Genomic DNA, 23436 nt, shown 5'->3' with positions numbered 1-23436 from the left:
TTTTTATGGTGTGGAATATTTTTCCCATATATGTCATACATTTTTTTTACATAGAAAAATCTCTCACGTTTTTCCTTTATGTCTTCTGGTTCTGATGTTATGCTTAAGAAGTCTGGCATATCCTAAGGATATAAATATACACTCAGGAACGTCCCACTATATTATAGTTCAGTATCTCACATGTAAGTCTTAATCTTTTAGGTATTTTGATGAAAGGCTTGACACAGAGGTGTAACTTCATTCCCTACCCCATCTTCTAAGTCTAGCAATTATTCTGATACCCTTATTTCTCTGCCTTTCCCCCACCCGAGAGGCCATCATCCTCATTTGATAAATTTCCATGTATATCTGGACTTGTGTTTACATAGACTATCTATAATTATCTTCTCTTCAACTATTCCTGTCCTGGAACCTTACAACTTTTTAAAAATATTTTTGAGAGAGAATGTTTTTGTTAAATTTCTTCCTTAGGGAAGAAGAGCTCAGAATATATACGTTCTGTAGGAAACTTGGAACTCGGGCAAAGTAATACATATTAAAATTTTGATTTCATAACTGAACAAGTCCCTTTCTTGTCCTGCTACTACTTACTTCATAACTCTCTAGTCTTAAGTTATTTTAATTTCATGGCTTAAAATTTAACAGAAGAACTAAATAGCACCTTATTATCTTAAAATAGTTTAGTCACATCATTTTAAGTTTAATAGATGAATATCATAAAGATAGCTATGGATTTTCATATTTATCATCTTGTTTTCATGTGAATAGTAGAATATCATTCTTAGCCAATTTTACCTTTTTTATTTTTTTTTGTTTTATTTATATATATATATATATATATATTTTTTTAATGATTTTTTATTATATTATGTTAGTCACCACAGTACATCCCCGGCTTCCGATGTAAAGCTTGATGATTCATTAGTTGCGTATAACACCCAGTGCACCATGCAATACGTGGTACCTTTTTTATTTTTTAATGATTTTATTTATTTGACACAGAGAGAGAGAAAACAAGCAGGCAGTGCGGCAGGTAGAGGGTGAAGCTGACTCCCCGCTGAGCAGGGAGCCCGATGTGGGGCTCGATCCCAGGACCCTGGGATGATGACCTGAACCGAAGGCAGATGCTTAACCTACAGAGCCACCCAGGGGCCCCCATTCTTAGCCAATTCTAAAGTATAATTATTAATAAACTACTGATAAAGGACTCAGTTGGTCCCAATCAAGCAAAATATATACAGTAGCCCCCATAATCAAAATCAGTATACATAATTTTTAAATGTATATTAAGAAAATGCCTGTATTAGAAACTACTTTTACACTGTTAACATATTAAGGATAATGGTTCAAAGTTCAACGGTTCTCATTCCTACCTTAATCAATGGCCAAGGCTTAATTTCTACCTCTAACCTAACAGCCACCCACTTGGTAAAGTTATTCATTCTCGACAGAACAGAAGAAAGTTCACTATTTTTTCTCTATAGGAAGGAACTGTTATTTTATTTCTCAAATTGGTTTCAATATAAAGGATGATTTTTTAACCTCCCTCAAAAGAAAACTACTTAAAACAAAACATCAAATAGCCGTGTACCTTATGGACTTAACGATATGTTAGTAAGAAATGTCGTGAAGGTATTAATTTTCAGCTGAGCCTTGAACTAAAACTTTCTTACATGTGATAAAATGACTAAGGAGCGATGTCTTTTTATTTAGGTGTGTATTTCTAAGATCGGAATAATTTACTGAAGTTTTAGAACATATCAACTCTGCCATGCTCCTAATTTACATCAGAAATACCTACAAGTTCATTCTTGAATGAGGATCTGTCATTTCCACATATTTCCCATTGCAGTAATCCTATTTACAAACTGAATCATCCTTTGTCAACCACTTCAAACTTTTTATCTTGTGAGTCAATATCCTTATTTGTTCACGGCATTTACAGTAAAGAGTGTTTAGCTATAAAGCTCCAAAGAGTGTTTAGCTATAAAGCTCCGTAGATATCACTACACGGTTTGAGTTGAAAGAGGACTGATCACAGGTCTGAACTGGTGTCGGTGGTGGGGAGCTGGGGGGAGCCACACCGAAGGCGCCTAAAAAGTCATGGCCGCACAAGAGGCTCCTGTTACTTTCTCAGTTGGATTATCTCTAGAGTCAACAAAAGGCAAGCACCAACTTTATTTAGAGAAAATTGCGAGAATTAAGTGTAAATTCACAAACATCAGCGTAAATCATGCCTACTCAAATTCAGAGTTACCATGTATTATTTTGGTACCCACCTGGACTCAAAATTCCAATTGTGAAAGAAAAATATATCAAAACAAACAAGCACACCTGCTGAGTCACCGGAGACTGATTTACTTTTCTTTTTTGTTTCTTGTAAAGGTTGGAATGGTCTTTGTCCCACAGGCTCATCGCCTTGGATAGCTGTTAGATCATGCATACTAAAACTTCGTAAACGTTCCGTTATTGCTCCTTGGCTCTATATAACAGAGAAGAGATAGATCCAAGAGAGGAAAAAAAAACACACACATTAAAATATTTCATATGCTTACATTTAAATTTCTCCCAACATTTTATCATGAGGCTGACTGATTTTATTATGAAACTTTCAGAAAAATTGAAAGAACAGCACAGCAAACAGCCTTAGATTGTTTACAGTTTGCTCTATTTTCTTTACCACACATCCACCATCTATCCATCCATCAACCCATTTTTAAAATGCATTTCAAAGTAAGTTCTAGACATCAGTACATTGCATTCCCAAACATTTCAGCTTTGTAATTTGTTTTAAATGTAAAAAAAAGTATGATGAGCTTATCCTCCGAGTAGACAGCATCCGTTATTTTGCTCTCTCCTAAAACAGGCACTTTGGGGCTTATGATTTAGAAGTTTTTAAAATAAAAGACATACTGTTTAATTTTTTTTTTGAGAGAGAAAGAGTGTGTGTGTGGGGGGGAGGGGCAGAGGGAGAGGGAGGGGGAAAGAATCTCAAGCAGACTCCCCTCCCCGCTGAGCGGAGAGCTGGATGTGGGCTTGATCTCACAAGCCTGAGATCGTGACGTGAGCCAACACCAAGAACTGGTAGCTTAACAGACTGAACCACCCAGGCACCCCAAAGACATACTGTTTTAGAGATAAGCTAAATCAGGAGTGGTAATGACTCTACTTAGTACAAGGTAAAAAAAAAAAAAAAAAAAAAAAAAGAGCCAAAGAATCTTGGATACAAAGTGATATTTAGTTAATGAATTCACTACCTGGCAAGGCATATCTACTACTATGCAATTTGACTTTGAGTCAGTTTATTTATTTATTTTTTATTTTAAAGATTTTATTTATTTATTTGAGAGAGAGAGAGAGAACGAGCAGGGAAGGGCAGAGGGAGAAGGAGAAGCGGATTCCTGCTGAGTGCCGGCCTGGATGCGGGCCAATCCTAGGACCTTGAGATCATGACCTGAGTGGAACTCAGATGCTTAAGTGACTGAGCTACCCAGGTACCCCCGACTTTAAGTCATTTTAAAGCCTTAGCAATATGATAGACACTGGGTACATGTGGGTATTGAAATTTAAATAAACTAAAATAAAAAATTTAGTTTCTCAATTGCACATTTCAAATGCTCAACAGTCACACGTGGCTTGTGGCTATCGTACTGGATAGCACAGATGGAGAACATTTCCATCACTGTAGAAAGTCCAATAATTTTCATCACTGCCCAGCTCTGACAGGGACATTTCTGAACTTTACAGACCTAACTACATTTCTTTCCCAAATATAAAGGTAAAAAATAATTTCTAAATTTACCCACTTCAAAAATTTGCATAGCATACAGATGACTCATTTCTTATTTATAGCTGTTTTAAAAATATTCTTCTAAAGGTTTTTTACTCTTATTATTTCTTCTCACACATGTGAATTTATGGCTGCCTCTAGTTAGAATTTTACTGTAGAAACTCATCCCTAATGGTGCCTCTTTCAATTTCTAGATTTCAAAGCCTGAGACACTATAAACATTTGGACATTACTACATTTTATGCTGAAAAAAGATCTTGATTCAGCTACTCTGAGTTAGTGATATCACATAATGTCAAAATGCCATTTCTATACCCCACTTAGGCTCTGTATTTCTACATTTTTTAAATTGTGAAAAGAAACTGAAATTAAAGGGTCTATATTCTCAATAAACATAATTGGGTTCCACATGTCTTTAAACATTCTTGTCATAGTTGAATCCATTACACTTTCTTCCTCTTTTTTTTTTTTTTTTAAAGATTTTATTTATTTATTTATTCGATAGAGATAGAGACAGCCAGTGAGAGAGGGAACACAAGCAGGGGGAGTGGGAGAGGAAGATGCAGGCTCATAGCGGAGGAGCCTGATGTGGGGCTCGATCCCATAACGCCGGGATCACGCCCTGAGCCGAAGGCAGACGCTTAACCGCTGTGCCACCCAGGCGCCCCAACACTTTCTTCCTCTTGATCAGATACCATTTTAAAGAGATAGGGGGCAGAAGACATCAGAGATGCGCTAGAAGGAAGTGACCAGCGCACATCTGAAGAGAAGGCCCTTTGTTTTCTCAGAACTGTCATTCTCTTTACCACACCTTTGTATTTCTGTGCCCCCTCCCAGCAACTCTTGACTTTTCACCTCCTGCCAAACATGACAACCGGCATACACATCTGGGACGCCCGCTCCCCGGCTCAGGTGCAATTTCCAAGGTGGGCTGTGACTGCCAAACCCTCCCACTCAAGAACGAACGTCTCAGAATGCAAGTAAGTCAAACTGCCACTGAATCAATCCAGTACTATATCATCCACAGACTTTGGTATCTTTAACGGGTATGATCCGCTAATTGCTTAGAGCATACGTCACAGATGAACTCACACATTCCCGTTAGTTCTACGGTTCTGCTGTGTATATTCTGTCTCCAGAGAAGGAATTTCAGAAACTAAAGGAGAGTGACTAATTTTAGGCTTCTTCTCTTCTCCTAGTGTACTGACTGGTATGGCACTGATAGTGAGCGCATAGTAAGTAAACTAAATGTTCTTTTGCTGCCTCTTCTTTTTCATTGCCCTTGACTGCTGCAGAGTTCTCCACAGACACTGCACTGCAGGAGCAGAGGCTGGGCAGAGAACTGCAGGTACGGTCACAGGTTCACACAGGTAGACCACGCCGTCCACCAGGCGTTTGCTTCACGCTGATTAAAGGTGAGCAATGACCAACCTGAGGTATCTGGATTTTAACAGAGCTCCTGGTAACCAACCCTATCGCCCCAAGTATTATCAATATCCTCAAGGCTTCAAGGAAGGCCGAGTACCGCAGGGAAAAGCAAAAGGGAGCTGTGTACACTCTTGGAGGACTCCCAACACTTCAACAGCCATTACCGCCTCAAAAAATGGGGTTTTCCACTGTTTATTTTCTTATGGGCCCAGAATAGAACTAATGTGGGAAGAGAGAATTAATGCAGTATTGTGAACTTCAAAAACATTACATAAATTCTAAGTCTGTAACCACTTTAAAGTGACCCATGTGACCACTTTAAAGAAGGCTAATTATAAAATAATCACACTTAAAAGCAGACCTATTCCCTCCAATTTTTGTATCTTCAGCACAAAAAGCCCATTAACAAAGAAATTATGTTTAAAATAAAATGTTAAGTGGAAACCTTCCCCCCGACCTCAGAATTCTTAATCATATCCACAATATGGTTGCAAGTATGTGGTATGGTTTAAGCAGACAGGGAAAATATGCAAAAATGAAAACAGTATGATGTTGAGGCAAATGGGATGGGTGATTTTATTCTTCTTCTCAACAATTGCTTTAATATTACAAAATTAGAATTATAGATAGATGGTGAATTATAGATAGATGGTATAGTGAAGTTTTTGTTTTCCTAGATCTGAATACTGTTTACTATAAACTGGATGTGACTCTGATTTCCTTTCATTTCCTCCAATGCCTGGCTACAACTCTTTAAACGAACAGTTTCTATTTTTACAGTGAAGTTTTAATTGTAATGTGTAAGAATTTCTGATCTATTTCCTGCTCATTTCTCCTATATCCAATCCCTTACTCCCATCATCAAAAGAAACACTGTTTCTCTATTTTGAGGGCACAAGTAGGGCATTATAGAGTCATTTGTCAGTAACAATGCTAAAATGTATTGAGGTTTTGTTTAAATTAATAATGCTTTATTTATTTTTTTCTATTTGGTCTCTATAATATTAAGCCAAAAGTATAAGAAAAATGCAGAAAGGTTCTAGTTCGAAGAGGAAAAGACATGTGGAAACAGCACTTTTGGCCATTAGTCAATAAGGAGGAAGGGAGTTCCCATCTACGAGGTAAGTCAATATCCCAGATCTTAGATCCCATTCTCTACAGAATTGTACGAACAGTGCTTATGTTAAAATTGATCCTAAAAATCAAAGAGAAAGTAACAGAAAGATTATGATGAGAACACAAAAATCAAAGTAATTAAGAACTATTTTGCAGAGTATTTTACATTAAAACTGATACTCACTAGCAGGAGTGTCCTAAACCCTTCAGGTGACTCAAAGTTCTCAGGGTTTGAATTTGGATAGGCCCAGAACGTCCATTTAAAATGGGAACACCTGTAGGGGCGGACTGGGTTGGGTTCAGATCCAGCACATTCATGCTCTGGGCAAGATTCTTCAGCTGAGAAAAGAGACCTTGTATGTATGACTAATTCTAACTCTGTTACTCTCAAAGAATTCTGCCTTTGTTTAAATACTTCACTTCCTAGTTAAACACTATGTTAAAATTATTATATTTTGTGTTAAATAAGGGGAATTTACCATGCTTATCATCAGCATTTTAGGATAAAACTTTCAACCAGGGTGCCTGGGTGGCTCAGTCCCTTAAGCCTCCGACTGTTGATTTTGGCTCAGGTCATGATCTCAGGGTTCTGGGATTTGGAGTCCCAAGTCGAGGCTCTGTGCTCAGTGGGGAGGCTACCTGAGAATTCCCTCCCCCAACCCCCCCCATGCTCTTTCTCTCTCAAATAAAAATAAATAAATCTTAAAAAAAAAGGAATTTGAAAACATAATCAGTAGTTTTTGTAAACTTACAATCTCCTACAGAGTAATTCTTACCCTACTGTGCAATAATGAATAACCATTAAGCTCTATTTCTTGTTGATCTTTGATATATTACATTAAAATGCAGATAAGGTTAGTTCCAAGTTTTTAGGGCAATCTCCTTTTCCCCTGAGGACATTTGAGAATTAATCTGATTAAGCCTAGAATGGAATTGACTGCATTTGCATTAAGTGAATAATATGTTTCAGTGGTTTTAAGATTAAAGCAACATATATTTATCAAAGGACATTTGTAACAGAGGAAAATATGAAGAAAATAAAGTCGTCTGTAACCCACCATACCCAAACTGTCTATACATATTCATAAATCCTTTTAGCTTTTTCTGACTCATACTTTTAGATCAAGCTTTCTCAGTCTCAGCACTATTGCTGTTTTGGGCTGGATAATTTGTTGTGGATCATAGGACGTTACGCAGCACTCCTGACTTCTACCCCCCAGACGCAAAAAGCAGCACCCCTCACTGTCAGCTGTGACGACCCGAAATGTCTCCAGACGTTGCCAAATGTTCCTTCGGGGGCAAAAATCCCCTCCCAGTGAGGACCAACCACTGTTTGAGAGCTATAAGAGGTTTTAGAAGTCAGGTTTCACCTCTTTGATTTATAGGTGAGAAAATTAATACTTAGATCAGTGCAGATGGTCTGCCCAAAATCTCATGCATAATTAGGGCAGAATCGGGCTAGAAAATACAGATAACGAGACTATTAGTAAATTAAATATTCATTATAACATTCTGCTTCCTTAGATTGTCAAGAAAATAGTATGACCCTTCTTTCCATTGTCTGGACAAATGCTCTTTTTTTAAATGCATGATACAAAGCAGCTGAATATCCTCAAATCCTTTCACAAACAGAAAGCCTTTAAAGCAGACAGCAAGAGGTCAGGATTTTGACCTCCTCCTCCTCATTTTATAGTCTATTCGATTTTAGCAATTTTACCCCTTAAGACTCTAATTTCTGTGATAACTGATTTTTTTTTTTAAACAATATCTGCTAAAGAGTTCACCAAGAAAAGGCTGCCAGAGAAAATTCAGAGATGGCTAATATGACTAACAGGACTTTTCTTCTTCCGCCCTTCATCTGAATAGTATTGCTCATCTGTAAAAAGCCACCTGCATTTCTCATGTGAAAGCTACGGAATGTTGAACCCCCTCAGCAAAATCCTTGAAGGTCCTTCCTATGTTTATGCTTTGCTCAGCCAAAATAAACTTGTACACTGACCTTGAGAACAGATGCCTGGTAATGAGGTCATAGAACTGAGTAACATTTTCAGAAAATTGCTTTACGGTGTAATAAATGTTCTGATTAGATTCCTATTTTCATCTTTAACATGCTCAGGCGGTTCAACCTGGGAATCCTAGTCAGGGATATTACCGATCTTTAAAGGTCACACCAACAGTCCAATCATTTTTAGCCTGAAAGATATTTTTAACAAACTATAGGTTGTAAAAATCTTAAATTAATTCTCAAGCCTTACTATTGGCTTTCTTGACGTTTCTCCTTAAACTTGACCTATTTCCTATTTCAGTTTCAATTTACTCTCTAGTATGAAGTGTCTGGTTCAGTGATTCTTCCATCATGGTGCCTTTCTTTGACATCTCCAGAGATGAAACTAATTTCACTTACACGAAAATAGGCACAGGACAACTTGAGGCAAATAGTGTTAACATAATGCTACATTCAGCATATTTAATGACTATTTCTAATGAATAGAATCCAGGACGGCTGAAACCAACATTCACCTGTGTTCATGCCCAGGACGGCGAGGGCTACCACACCCACGGCGATCTTGATAACAAAAGGACCACCACATCACGAACGAGAAGGAAAAGTTCCAAAATGAATTCAAATTATGGGACATGTGTCTGATTTGCAGTGGTAACTTAGATGATTCTTATGTTCTCTATTTCCTGCCTTTGAAGTGGGGAGGTGGTTTTATGATGCTAAATATATAAATAAAAACAAACAATAAATCACAAAGAAGAAATGCTTTTATAGCCTTTCTGAAGGAAAGCATCTCTGTGAGTTAATGCTTATTTTAATAATGGAAGGGCAGGGGGAAGGCTCTTAGCAACCAAAGATGAGAGACAATTTTCAGTTAGTGAAAACAGACACTCAGCCAGATAGCAGACTGTGAGAGTAGGGACTGTGTCTATCTTGCCCACGGCTGCATGCCTGGCACCTGCCATGTAGTAGGCATTAAACAAACAGATGTTGAACAAATATGCAGGATGCTAAACACTGATCACAGCAAAGGATAAAATAAAAATAAACGAGGAGAGAATGAGGATAAGATAATAGAGTGGGGATTTCTGATTCCCCACATAGAGGGTTTGGAAGTAGTAACCATAAGTCCAAGTAAAATAAATATCCCATGAAATGATCACAGTGCGTAGGAAGGTGTCCCACAGAGGAGCAGGACTAGAAACGATATTTAAGTGTTAAAGTGAGGAGGAAAAATGGGATTTGTGTGCTTCTCTGTTTCCCAGAACAATCTTCTAAAATGTTCATATTTTTTAAGCAATGTTTCAAGTCGAAATTTAATTTTTAGTTTTTATGCCATAGAATCATGCTGAATCATGCTTTTAAGTTTGTAAAATTCAGAAAGCATCTTGTTGGGGGGGTATAAGACCTGTACCAGTTGACTCCTGAACAATGTGGGGGTTAGGGGCATCAACTCACTGGGGGGTAAAAAATTTGCATCTAAGTTTTGACTCCCTTGAGATTTAACTAATAGCCCACTGGTGACTGTAAGCCGCACTGATAACAGCTGATTAACATGTGTATTATACACTGTCCTCTTACAAAAAAGTAAGCTAGAGGAAAGAAAATGTAACTGAAAAAATCTTAAGGAAGAGAAAATACATATACAGTAGTGTACTGTATGTATTGAAAAAAATCGGTGTATAATTGGATCCAACAAGTTGAAACCCTTATTGTTCAAGGGTCAACTGCACTTCCTTTGTGAAGTCAAATAAAGCTAAGTTTTGTAATAAAAGAAAGCAAGAAGCTTTTTTGTTTTTTGCCCAGTCCCCTTCTCTGGTCCATCCTCCTGCAGGTACCATTTTATTTATTTTTTTTATTTTTATTTTTTTAAAGATTTCATCCATTTATTTGACAGAGATAGAGACAGCCAGCGAGAGAGAGAACACAAGCAGGGGAGTGGGAGAGGAAGAAGCAGGCTCACAGCAGAAGAGCCTGATGTGGGGCTCGATCCCATAATGCCGGGATCACGCCCTGAGCCGAAGGCAGACGCTCAACCGCTGTGCCACCCAGGCGCCCCAGGCACCATTTTAAACCTTCTATTTTCCTGTCTGGCAGGTGAGGAGTTTCTTTCTCTTCCACCTGCTTCTCTCCTCCCCCACTTTCCTGATAGAGCAAAATCACAGTTGTTCAATCTACAGTCCGTTTTCTCATGATTGTGATGTAAATGCTATTTGCTACTGGGCCGAGTCAGGTTCCATTATTATATTTCCCTTCTTATATAACTTTATTTTCCAGAGCTAACAATTATACCATTTTTTAAGTATTCATTTGATTAGTCATCCTACACCCTCCCTCTTACCTCTGCCTCTAGCACATTTTTCATGGGGTGCAGTCTGTCTTCTGAATGGTCGGAGCATGTGCTGACCAGTTTAAGTACCATCCCTGCCTAGGATTAAACCTGTTCGATACTCTCCTCCCCGTATTTTTCCCTGAGACCCCTGTCCTGTCACCTGCACCCATCACATCCCATTTTGGTCAGCTGCACCCTGGACTTGCATGTTCTGCACATTCATCCTGGGAGGAAGTCCTGTCACCTTCCTTCTGTGTGGGCCCTGTCTTCTAGATCCTGTGGGTTTTCTTTTTCATGGACTAGTCCCTAATCTTGGCAGAGCACATCTACTCTGACAAAGAACGCACAGGAGGTCAATTTTGTGACTTTGCATGCCTCAAAAAAAAGAAAAAAAAAAAGACTTCTAAGCTCACACAGACTGAGAGCTTGACAGTTACAGAAACCAAGGGTGAAAATCATTATGGTATCATGGATGCTCTTTGGTCTTCAAGCTTCCATTGTCACTACTGAGACATTTAATTGCCATTCTGATTCTTGATCATCTGAATGTAACATACTTCTTATCTTTGGAATCCTTAAAAATTTTTTCCTTCTTTCTGGTGTTTTGGAATATTCCAATGACCTTGCTCACCGTCGGTCTTTTTTTTCATTCGTTGTGCTGGGTACTTTGTGGGCCTTTTCAATCTAGAGATTCATGGCCTTCAGTTCTGGGAAATATCATTGTATTATTTCTTTGATAACTGCATCTGTGGTCTCTCACAGAATTCCTAGTTGTTGAATATTAGATCTCGTGGATGCTCTTTTTTAGTACATGTGGAAATCAGGCATGTATTTTCATTAAGCAAGAACTAAAAAGCAAATGAACTTCTTTCAAAATGGAAAAAAAAATAGTCCTTCAATAAGATGAAAATTTTACTATTTTAGTATTTGTTTATATCTATACTAATAAAAGAAAATGCCTTTAAAAGCCAAGTAACAGGCAAGCTATACTTCACTACAATGCATAGTTAATAATCGTTAATAATACAGTTGTCTTACATGGCTAGGGCTGAAGTGAGTAAGTTTCCACTTAATTCTTAATGCAACACTTCTGGGTATATAACTTGAATATAATTTTAATTTCTAGTTCTGTTGATCATATTAATTGTACTTGAGCCAAAGATCACTCTGAAAAATTAAGGCTCATTCTAGAAACCCCATTTAACATTTGACATCCTTCCACTATTGCTATTATATAGAATCACCACTTAATTAGAATATTTATTCTAATTGGTATTGCATTGGTATTTTGGTTCCAGATAACCAAGTTGAAAAAGCCTAACTCAAGAGCTGGAATACTATTTATCTCAAATTTAACTTAATAGCAACAAACTCAAATTTTCACTTGAGAGAGAGAGAGAGACATGTGATATTAATGTTCATTGGAGTCCTACTATATTTTGGCAAGCACTGTGCTTTTGTAAATGCTCTCACAGACAGGTATATTACCCCCATTTTATACATGAAGCAACAAGTGAACACAGAGGTTAAGTAAATCACCAATAACAGTTATTTAGAAAGTCACACTCAGCATTTTCTGGATCTGAAGCCTGTTTTCTTTCCATATACTACACACCAAAATCAATTATGCTATGGTATTTAAAATAAACCACATTAAATACTACATGCAAAGAAATCCAAAAGCCATAATGCGAGTCTTCATAGAAGGCATACATTTGATAACTTCACTTGCAGAACACAACACATGACATTAGTAACTGGCTAAGTAAAATCTCACGTTTTAAGGACAGAATTTTTTCATGCCTTATTTTGAATAATCAGTTACCTCAAATTGGTCGAAGTAGGGGTGCAGGAGTAAGCCAGAAATCCTACCAAGATATTGCCACCGAAAGAGGGAGAGAGAGAGAAACACCAGAGACAGGGAAAGAAATAATGGTCATCTTTACTAGAGGTGATTTACTCAACCTTACTTTAAGGTTATAAAGTAGGAAAATTACGACAAAATGACATCTTCAGGTATGTCTTTCTGTATTTACTAGCTCTCATTTTGTGATCAATTAAGACTTTCAGAATATTAAGTAGTTCTAAAAAACATGTTTAACAATTGTTTTCTAAAATTATCTACTTGTTCTTTCCAGTATTACAAAAATAAGCAGAAAGCAAAATTCTGCCAAAATTTTATAATGATCTGGAATAAAAAGCCACCCTCCTTTTGTCCATTGGCTTTAACGCGACACTGGATAAAACACGTAACTGAGGGGCGCCTGGGTGGCACAGCGGTTGGGCGTCTGCCTTCAGCTCAGGGCGTGATCCTGGCGTTATGGGATCGAGCCCCACATCAGGCTCCTCTGCTATGAGCCTGCTTCTTCCTCTCCCATTCCCCCTGCTTGTGTTCCCTCTCTCGCTGGCTGTCTCTATCTCTGTCGAATAAATAAATAAAATCTTTAAAAAAAAAAAAAAACACGTAACTGAACAGTTACCTTCACGGCTGCAGTGACAGCCGCAGTGGCCGCGAAAGCCAACCCCTGCCGCCCAAAGTTGACCACGGTCTCGTAGCCCCGCTCCTTGGCTTGTACAATATAGTCGTCAATCTCCTGGGGAAAATAAAACAAACCCACAGATAGAAACTTTATTTGACACTAGTGTCAAGAAGCCAAAAACGAGGACCTCCCCCCCCCCGCCATGAAGTGATAGTTTCACTCGTTTTACAGGACAAACCACGCGATGATGTACATTTCTAACAAATGATTTGTAGAAATATTTATAATATTAATATAATAATATTATATATTATTACTTATATAATATATATATGAGATATACATATTATATATCTTACCCTTTCCTTGGAAGAAAGAAGTGGATGAAGGAATTTTCTATATATTAAACTTGCTCCTTTGGTATAGGGGGAGAGCAGCCACACGACAAAGGCAATCTTAAGCTCATAGTACAGGGGGAACCTAACAAGAAAAAATTTGAAAAAACTGCCGGTAAAAACTAAACTACAATGAGGAAATCTCACACACACACACACACACACACACACACACACACACACACAAGCTTTTAAGAAAGTTCAATCGCTGAGTTAAATTTTCACATGTCAAAGTGAGTGAGTAACGAAAGAACTATGTTCGAATTGACTTAATTTCATTAACTCTAGATGAGTTCTAACCAAAGAGGGACTTGATCGCTGCAGAGATTCAGCAACTTCTAGTGTAAGATTCTTCTGTTGAAGAGACCACAGGCAAGCTGTCAATGGACTGCAGCCATCGGGGGAGAACATTAATAGCATCTACCCAGGGTGGTGAGGGGCACCCCCGACCCCCCCGCATGTTGGTACCTGACATCTCTCCATGCACCAGGATGCAGCTTTACATGCTCCAAGGGCACAAAGTTACCCCATGAGCACATCTCCTTCTCTTCCTCAGGAGACCCCCAAGAACTTTCCTTCCAATCTCATTTGGCCGGAATTGTGACGCTCGGCAGACAATCGTTCACTTGTAAGGGGAATGGAATTCCCATGTGGTACACTAGGGATTAGCGTTACCCACCCACGCCCCTTTTCCTGTGACTTTGTAGTGCTTTCTCTCCCTGTAGGCTGAATGCACTTCCTTGAGTAATGACTGCGGGTGTAGACATGTGAATTGCTTTGGCCAACATCACATGATTCTGACATATCACATGAACGCAGAAGCTTCAAATACCTATTGACTTCCTCACCCCGACACCCCCGACCTCTTGCTTTAAATTTTTGCCTTCTGCTCTGAGAACAGCTGCTTCTTCAGCTTTGGTCCTGAAACAAGAAGACACTTAAAACTGAGCTGAGCCCAGCAAAGCTGCAGCCAACCTTTTGCCCTTAAATAACTTGAGCAAAAAATACCTGTTTGTTTTTCTAACCCACTGTGGTTAAAAGGTTTTGTCTACTGCCACAGCAAAAGTGAACTAATATACCGTAGGACTAGCATCCTTGGGCCAGGAATTATGAAGATACGTAATATCTGAACAATTCTGGGCTCTCCTGACGAGGCAGAGGGTACAGGGCAGTAAGGAATGACTGCTGTGCAGTGAACAAAGGGTCTTTGCCTGGTGCAATTACAGAGGAGTTTCTGGACTTGTACTGTTCCTGGCAAACTTTTTCTACATCATTCGCTTTTTAATAATTTATATATGCTACATCTGCAATCAGGAAAAATGAGGTCTTTAAAAAGAGAACTTTGAAACTTAAGAGAACTGGCATGGTTTGAAATCTATATTCTGCCCCATAAAAGCAAATAAAAAACCCTCCCCCAAAACTCTACACCAAACACTTAATTGGTAAATGAATGAGCTTTGGGATAGAGGAAGGACATGTTATGTTTCAAATCAGGAGAGAGATGGGTACAGACACAGAGAAGTTCATGAATGAGGGCAGGTTGTTAAGAACATTTAAATCTGATGATGTCTCTATTTTTTTCTAGCAATCCAGTGTGACCTAGAGTGCTTTGAGAGTTTGATGAGAAGAGCAAAGCCAGAAAGACAGTTTACGGAGAGAACAACAAATGATTGAAACAGATGCAGGAGGGCATGGAGACAGGGAGTAAAAGGAATGGGGAGGTTCAAACTGATACCTATATGAGCAGCTGACTGATGTTCTGGGGGGGCTGCCTCTGGGAGCCCAGGTAAAGAAGCACAGTATTAAGTTTAAAGATTTTAAAAGGAGGACTTCTCCAAGTGATGGTAAGGTTTAGATGGAAATGCACCAGTAAAATATGGCACAGGGAGATGCAAGTTGTTCCATTTGGTATTACTTCTTGGTAAAATGTTAAATCCTTGAGGATATAAACATGCTTTAATTTTGTCTCAGCTACTTGGAACAGAGCAGCCAAGAAGCTGGTGGTAAGTGGGCGTCCACGTGGATGCTGACATCATCCGGTCTGAATGTTTGTAGTTGAGAGTTTTAAGGATGGGGAGGGAGTGCTAGAACCAGATGCTGCGGGTTTCAAAGGGGGAGTCATTTAGGAAGTGATAAAGAAAAATAGCCTGAAGTCATCATGTGGAAAAAGGATAATGACAACCAAGTTTTTCTATTCCAAGATCCTGGGACCTGTGTGGGAGGTCGGAAGAGAGCGACACATGGGGAGAAGAACGAGCTGCCTTAATCTGAGGGGGTCCTGTAAGGAAAGTAACGTTCTTACGGGAAACCAGATAAAGAAAACGAAACACTGGATAATTAGGTAACTTGGTTACCAGCAAGAGCAGCGTAAGAGCTCAGGACACCTGACAAGCGTCTACAGTCTGGCCCTTTCTCAGTGCTGGGACTTACCAAGCGACTGTTTGATCTGTTACTGTTTCAATCACAGTATAGAGAGCAAAAACAATCCAGTACATCATCCATCGGACCTGGAAATAATAAAAATGCTTATGAAATAACAGACTAAGATTACTTGCAACTCTGAATAATTACATATATATTTTTAGATATACAGATGCTGGATCAAATGCAGAAGGTGATAGTTTAATTCTCAATAGGTTTATGTCTGCATTCCTCACATCACTACATCAAAAGTCTGGGCATATAAGACGAGAATCAAAGAATAACAAATCTCTGGTCCTGACACAATATAATGCAGGAATCCAAATGAACGAATCAGAACAATAGGATATATTTTTCTTAAGTGGTTTCTTAAGTGGAGGAAAGTTCTTCAAAAGATCTTATTTTTATCTACATGCTTCTTTATGACGACAATTAGCTACTTATTACATAATAACAGCATAATAAGATATGATCACATTTAATCTTTATTAGTCTTTTAAATTTTGCATTCAGTAATTCTCAATCTATAGAAACTGTTCAGGAACCAAAGGACGATCCTGGGTTTGTTACATCCATAAGGCTAGTGACCTAGTTTGAAAGTCAGTTAGTGTTTTCTTTCCCCGAGCTCCTTGTACACCTGTAACCTCTCACAATCATTTCCTTCTTTTATCACACCACAATGGTCATCGCAATAGAGTGAATGTTTGTGTCCTCCCCCTCAAAGTTGTATGTTGAAATCCTAACCCCAAATGTGTTTTAGGAGGTGGGGCCTTTGGGAGGTGATGAGGTCACAGGGATGGAGCTTATAATTCATAAATGGAGTTAGTGTTTTCCTAAAAGGGCCTCCAAAGAGCTCTCTCATCCCTTCCACCATATGGGAACACAGAGAAAATGGCCATCTATGAACCAAGAAGTGGGTCTTACCAGACACCAGACTTGCCTTGATCTTGGACTTCTAGACTCCAGAACTGTGAGAAATAAATTTCTGTTGTTTATAAGTCACCCAGTCTATGGTACTTTTGTTACAGAAGTCTGAATAGACTGAGACAGTAGTTCGGGACATTTTTTTACCTCTTGCCTGGAATATAGCATCCTAACCAGTCCCTGAGACTCCAGTGTCTCTTTGTATCAGTCCTTTTCAGAGAATGCTGCCTGATTATTTTTTCTTGAACTCAATTCCCCAACTATACCTTTCTACTTTACCTGAGTACAGGGACTCTCTTATCACAAGTTGGATTTTCATTAAAGATTAAAATCTCTGATCTTTTGCTCAATATTATAATAATGGCTAATGCACAAAACCATGCCGGCTATGGGCTAGGGACTGTACTAAGTGCATTATATATTAAATCATTTACTCACCACAACAATACTACAAGGAAGGAAACATAATTATTTCCACTATAGGTAAGGAAACAGTGACAGAGAGGTAAAATGACTTGTTCAAGGTCACTAAGCCACAATTTGAATCCAGGCTGCCTGACCCTGGATTTGGTGCTATTAATCAATTGTACCATGTAGAGAAAGAATTTGTGAGGATTTGTTAATTGTGAGATACAAGAATAACCACCACTTCCCTTGTTCTCATCCCAATGAAATGACAGAAAAAATTTAGGTCTCTATAAATAGCTAGAAAATTGACCTAACTATTTAGTTTTAATATAGAAGCTTGTTTGGGTATTCCACAGACAATAGAAACTATAATTCAAGTGGCTTTTATGGTTTTTTCTTTACATGGACAATTCAATTAAAAATAGCCATGAATAACTTTTGAAGCAATGTACCATGAAATAGAAATAATACCAATTTACTCTAATTTATAGACTCCTGAAAGCTTAAAAAATTTGCCCAAAGCAAATAATAGGGTATATTAACTATATGGGAAATTCAAGACACCTGATTTTCATCTCAAATTAAAAAAAAAAAAACAACAAAACAGCCCAAATATACTTTTTAGTAAGTTTTTTTACTTTTTATGAGTTCTCTTTAAATCGTTCACTGCTGCCAATTCCAAACTTTTGTCCAAATATGGGGATTTTCTTCCAGGCCTCACATTCTATCTACATTTCTCCCACCCCTCCCTTTTTTAAGGAAAGTGACACTCTTTCATGAGTTGATTCACCCGGCCCTTCTCGATCCAAACACGAAGTCAGCACTCTTCCCTCTCAGCTGTATTCAAAAGGTTAGCTTTCACCCCTAGTGACTGAAAGCCTCTCCCAAAAAAGAATGAAGAAAAAAGACTGGAAACAGAATAATGAGCTTTTCCACAGCTAGAAGGGATCTTAGAGGTGATCACAGTTTTGAAAACTATACAACCTTTTACTGAGAAAAACTGCAACAATCACAGGAGAAAAGCGCTCCCACGGGGTCTCCCATTCCACCTGCTGTGCGACGGTGGAGGAGACGCCATGAAACCCAAGTGCTCCCTGGGCAGAGCTGGAAGACAAATCATACAGGAAACTCTTACCGTCTTGAGGGCCAAAATAAATAAGGTGCACAAGGCCAGTGAGCTAAGAGATGGCCGGAGGAGGCACAGTCTTCCCTTCTCAATGAACAAGCAGTGGCCATCAGACCCCTCCTGTCAGTCCCCGTCCCTCTCCTTGTACTCAACACAGGGAATTCAGTGTGACTATCATCTTTCCCAGGAAAAGAGAGGTTTAAATTCGGTTGTCTGTCTCATAGAAAGTTTAGGAAACTTTCAGAAAGGTAAAATTATTTAGATCAGTGCTTATTACTGTTCATTATTTCACTATTTTCCACCAACCTTACGATCGTGAGTTTCCAAATGGATAACCACTTCACAAGTAGTCATAATTTACTGGTTACTAGGGTAGAAGAGAGGTAATGGGGACTGTAAGATAGTGACTGGTGATACCCTGAGTGACCAGTTCTCCAATGAAGGAGAGCGGCTACACATCCCATAGATTTCAAGGGCTTATTTAGTTTTCAAATGAAGTTATTAAATTAATTTTGAAAGCCACAAAATAAAAATGCTTTAAAGAGGGGCGCCCGGGTGGCACAGCGGTTAAGCGCCTGCCTTCGGCTCAGGGCATGATCCCGGTGTTATGGGATCGAGCCCCACATCAGGCTCCTCTGCTATGAGCCTGCTTCTTCTCTCCCACTCACCCTGCTTGTGTTCCCTCTCTCGCTGGCTGTCTCTATCTCTGTCGAATAAATAAATAAAATCTTAAAAAAAAATGCTTTAAAGAATGTAATCTCTTTATTTTTTAAAAAAGATTTTATTTATTTGACAGAGAGCAAGCACGTGCATATACAAGCAGGGGGAGGCGCAAAGAGAGAAGCAGGCTCCCCCCTGAGCAGGGAGCCCAGTGCTGGGCTTGATCCCAGGACCCCGAGATCATGACCTGAGCTCAAGGCAGATGCTTAACTGACTGAGCCACTCAGGTGCCCCATGTTTCTCTCTTTAAAAACCCCCATCTATTTATTTAGGTTGTGAGGGTACTTAGCAATGTCAAAAATTTAAAAAGGAGAAAAAGAAGAAAAAAGAAGAAGGTCATGCCATTTCAGTTAAAACACAACCAACTATCCAATTACGAGGGTATTCTTGGACATTTTCCTGGAATACTGAAAACAATTTTATATTAGCAGAACTCCATGGTATAGGAATTTGTCTTTAATGAATAAATTCCTTGATAATCTGTTCTTAAACTTACAGATTTTTTGGTTGTCCTTATCAGAAATATGGACCTTAAATTATAATAGGCAGGCAATAATAATTATATGAATGTAATGAGTGTGTGTTATTCGTGGGAGCAACCACAAAGAAAGTTCACCTTGAAAAGATATTGCTTTCTTTTTTTCTATTAATGGATTTGGTTGGGATTTTATACCAAATGATTACTCTGCAAAGCTTTTATTAAAACTACATCTCAAGGCCACACAGCCTAGTGTTTAAGGTTTTGCTCCAAGGAAACAGCAAGAAAGAAGTCAAGGTCAAAAAGGAAAAAAAAAAAAAAAAGAACAAGTCACAAAACTATAGACGTATAATTAAACATGTGACGATTAAAGATAAAATATTCTTTAGATCAAAAGAAAACATCAGTAACAATGCAAAAATAAAACCGGAAATTGGTAGGAAAACAATTACACTGATAATCTTGTGAATGTATATAGCCAAATATAATCACCTTTAAAATGTTATACAAAGATAAGTTAGTAACTGGTAACCTTAATAAATTACAACGACCTTTTAAGTTGCTGGAAAAAAAGGATACTGGCATCATCTTTATTTGTTAAAAATTTATGTTCTTGGGAAAAAAATTTATTCTTGGGGAAGTAGAAACAAATAGTATACAGTATCTTTCTACTGGTAAAATCAGCAAACCATTGTCTAGATATCTCCACAAGAACAACAAGTAATAAGAAAGCTGTACCCAACTCTTTCTTAAGAAAAAGTCTCTCTTTGGTCCCAGGGAAATGAATTATCCAACAAGGTGAAGCTTATCCTATCCTATAAGGACTAAGATGGGCACACACACCCTACTTTTGATAAATCTTTCATATCAAACATAATTTAGACAATTCTTAAGGACTCAGGTGGCATCATTACATATAACACTGACACAACTGTAGCAAACCCTACTTACTTTGTTATGAGACTAGAAACACGAATAGGATAGCTTCTGTCCTCAAGGATTTAACATTTTAGTGGGGAAAAATAAGTAAAAAACTGTGATTAAAAAAAAAATGTTCTGCTGTTCTTACTACATTAGGTGTCCTAGCTTCCAGTGTGAGTCAAGAGCACAAGAATCTGAGGAAAGCTTCCTAAAGGGACTATTTATAAAGTTGTGAGCAAGGTTCAGGAAACCCAATAAAAGGATACTGGTGTGCCCTGGAGCTAGCAACAGCAGGAGCTGGCATTACCCCTAGATGTGAAGGAGGGGGGAGGGCAGGGAAAAGTTTCCTGGAATCCAGGGAGGGCAGCTGTAAGGGGAGAGCTGTAGCCTCAGGTGGACAGTCACAGTCAACCCATGGTGGCAGGGGAAGAAGGGAGGACGCTGGGGGGGACAGCGCTCTGACATGCTCATCCTGCCTTCTGATCTTCTGCAAGAGCCTCACACAGGCCAAACCCAAAGGGAAGCCATAGGTGATGCAGTCGGTATGACTCAGCCTCCTGGGCCATAAGCAAGGTGGAGAAATGTGGAGGGGAAATTCCACTGGAAGGGCAAACGAAAGGTCCCAGCACCACCTCGCCTGCCATCGCTTTGATCCACCCAGAATGGAAGTCTTTTCTCACCACTTCCACAGATCCCTCCCTGCCCCAGATGACCATCATCTCCTGTCTGCATGATTCCGACAGATTATACTGCTTTTCTGGGTCTGTTCTGCACACAGTGGTCCCAGGCTCTCCTTAAAACAGAAGCCAAATCACGCCATTCCTCTGCTCAAACCCCTCTGAGGGCTCCCATCAGAATTCTTACCATGGCCTAAAGACCCTGTGGATCTGACACCTGCTACCTCTCTGGCCTCATCTGCTGCTCCTTGCTGCCCCGTATCACCTTGGCCCTTTTACTGTCCCTTGTGTGCGCAGATATACTCCTGCCTCAGGGCCTCAGGACATACTTTGTGTCTGTGTGTGTGTGTTTGTCTTCCCGCAGCTGTCCATGTGGATCACTTTCTCACTTGCTTTGGGTCTCTGCTCAAATATTTACCCGGGAGGTCTTTTAAAATATCGATGTCCTCCTAGCTCCCTTATCCTGACTCACTTTTCTCTTTAGAAACATACCACATATCACTGACACATCTAGCAAATGTTTACCTTTTTTTTTTTTTTTTTGCCTTTCCCTACTAGAATGTAAACTCTAAGACGAGAAAGACTTTTATTCTGTTCACTGCTGAATTCCCAGTGCCTGGCATCGACAGAGCTCCATAAATACATACTGATGAGTTGCTGACTGCATATGGGCTGCGCACAGCTCAGTGGGCTCCTTTCTGTAAGGATTGCAAAAGGCTAGACACTCGAGGAGATGCAGCAGGATGGGTAAGCGTCAACTAGCCCTTTGGGAGATCTGGTTTTAAAAGAAAAAAAAGGGAGGAATAAAAAACAGCATGAAGCAAAAAGAAAGCATGTTTACATTCTCAAGGATTGAAAATTTTACCAGCAAGATAAGAAGATTCAAATGAAGAGAAAGCAGGGATACTGAATGGAACAAGATCCCACATGAGAAAGCAAGAATTAGATTAGGAAGAAGAGTGGGCTCGAGAAAGCAGCAGAGAGGCAGGCTCCTCTGGGATGGAAGGAAAGAAAAGACCGGCTGTGTTGGGAAGAGGACCAGAGCCAGGGACCTCTGTCTCTACTCTAGAGAAGGAGGGAAGGTCATCCTTGCAGGCTGGGTGGGAGTGGGAAGGAAGGTGGGTTTGAGGACAGTAGTAAAGGTTTAGACAAACTGTTCATCTGGATGGGAAAAGCAGCCTAGGGTAGAGATGTTCTAGATTATGTGATGAAGGGATGGCCTCAGCTGCTCTGGAGATTAGATCTAGGAGGCTGCCAGTGGTCTAGGTCTAGGACAGTGAAACAAGACAGAGATGGGAAGTGACAGCTTGCTATCCATAAAGAGGCCTAACGGCACAATTGTGACTGTGCAGTGGCCCAGCCAGGGCTGGTGCCTCTCAGCCCCACTTCGCAGTGTGTCCCGTTCTCCCCAGCAGAAAGTGAGGTGAGGCTTTTGAGAAGTGGGTGTATCTCCCTTATAGGATCTTCCCCCTTCCTGTGGCCTGGGAGGGCACGGAGCAGGGCAACGTTGGAAGCCATGTGCTGAATGTGGGTAGTCCCAGTTCTTGAAGGATGGCATGAGAATTTGTTACCAAAATAAGACACCTAACCTGGACTGTTATATGAGAGAGAAATACATTTCTATATTCCTTCAGCCGTTGCATTTTTGTTACACATTATAATTATAGTAGCCTTGCCTACCCTAACATGAAAGGTCACACTAAAGCAAGACCTTAGTAGCAAAGGTTCCAGAATGAGGGAAGCATCAGTCCCAGTGCCATCGGCTGCCATGTGTGGCATGGTTAAGGCCCTGGTTGGTGATACCACCACAGTGATCTGAAAATGGAGACGAGGACTACCATGTTAAGAAATTCTGGTTGACCAATGTTCATAGCAGCATTGTCCACAATAGCTAAATCGTGGAAGAGCCGAGATGCCCCTCAACAGATGACTGGATTAAGAAGCTGTGGTCCATATATACAATGGAATATTACTCAGCTATAAGAAAGAACGAATTCTCAACATTTGCTGCAACATGGACGGCACTGGAGCAGATAATGCTAAGTGAAATAAGTCAAGCAGAGAAAGACAATTATCATATGATTTCTCTCATCTATGGAACATAAGAACTAGGATGATCGGTAGGGGAAGAAAGGGATAAAGAAAGGGGGGGTAATCAGAAGGGGGAATGAAACATGAGAGACTATGGACTATGAGAAACAAACTGAGGACTTCAGAG

At 39.4% G+C, this 23436-nt stretch overlaps 1 protein-coding gene across 2 annotated transcripts in view; it reads right to left on the bottom strand.

The window, feature by feature from the left end:
• REEP3 (receptor accessory protein 3) overlaps positions 1 to 23436 on the bottom strand; it is a 53153-nt gene that overhangs the window by 10926 nt on the left and 18791 nt on the right. The window contains exons 3-6 of one of the 2 annotated variants that reach the window (XM_034662586.1): positions 15974 to 16050; positions 13508 to 13628; positions 13149 to 13262; positions 2335 to 2482 (exon numbers count right to left, since the gene is read on the bottom strand). In XM_034662586.1, the coding sequence (XP_034518477.1) occupies positions 2335 to 2482; positions 13149 to 13262; positions 13508 to 13628; positions 15974 to 16050 (460 nt within the window). Of the gene's footprint in view, positions 1 to 2334; positions 2483 to 13148; positions 13263 to 13507; positions 13629 to 14011; positions 15924 to 15973; positions 16051 to 23436 lie in introns of those variants that run through there. The other variant, XM_034662587.1, reaches the window with a different exon arrangement.

This window comes from Ailuropoda melanoleuca, chromosome 6 (genome assembly GCF_002007445.2).
Source record: "Ailuropoda melanoleuca isolate Jingjing chromosome 6, ASM200744v2, whole genome shotgun sequence".
NCBI lineage: Eukaryota > Metazoa > Chordata > Mammalia > Carnivora > Ursidae > Ailuropoda > Ailuropoda melanoleuca.
Note: the sequence above shows the minus strand (reverse complement) of the source record. Positions and strands in the feature narration are given on the sequence as shown.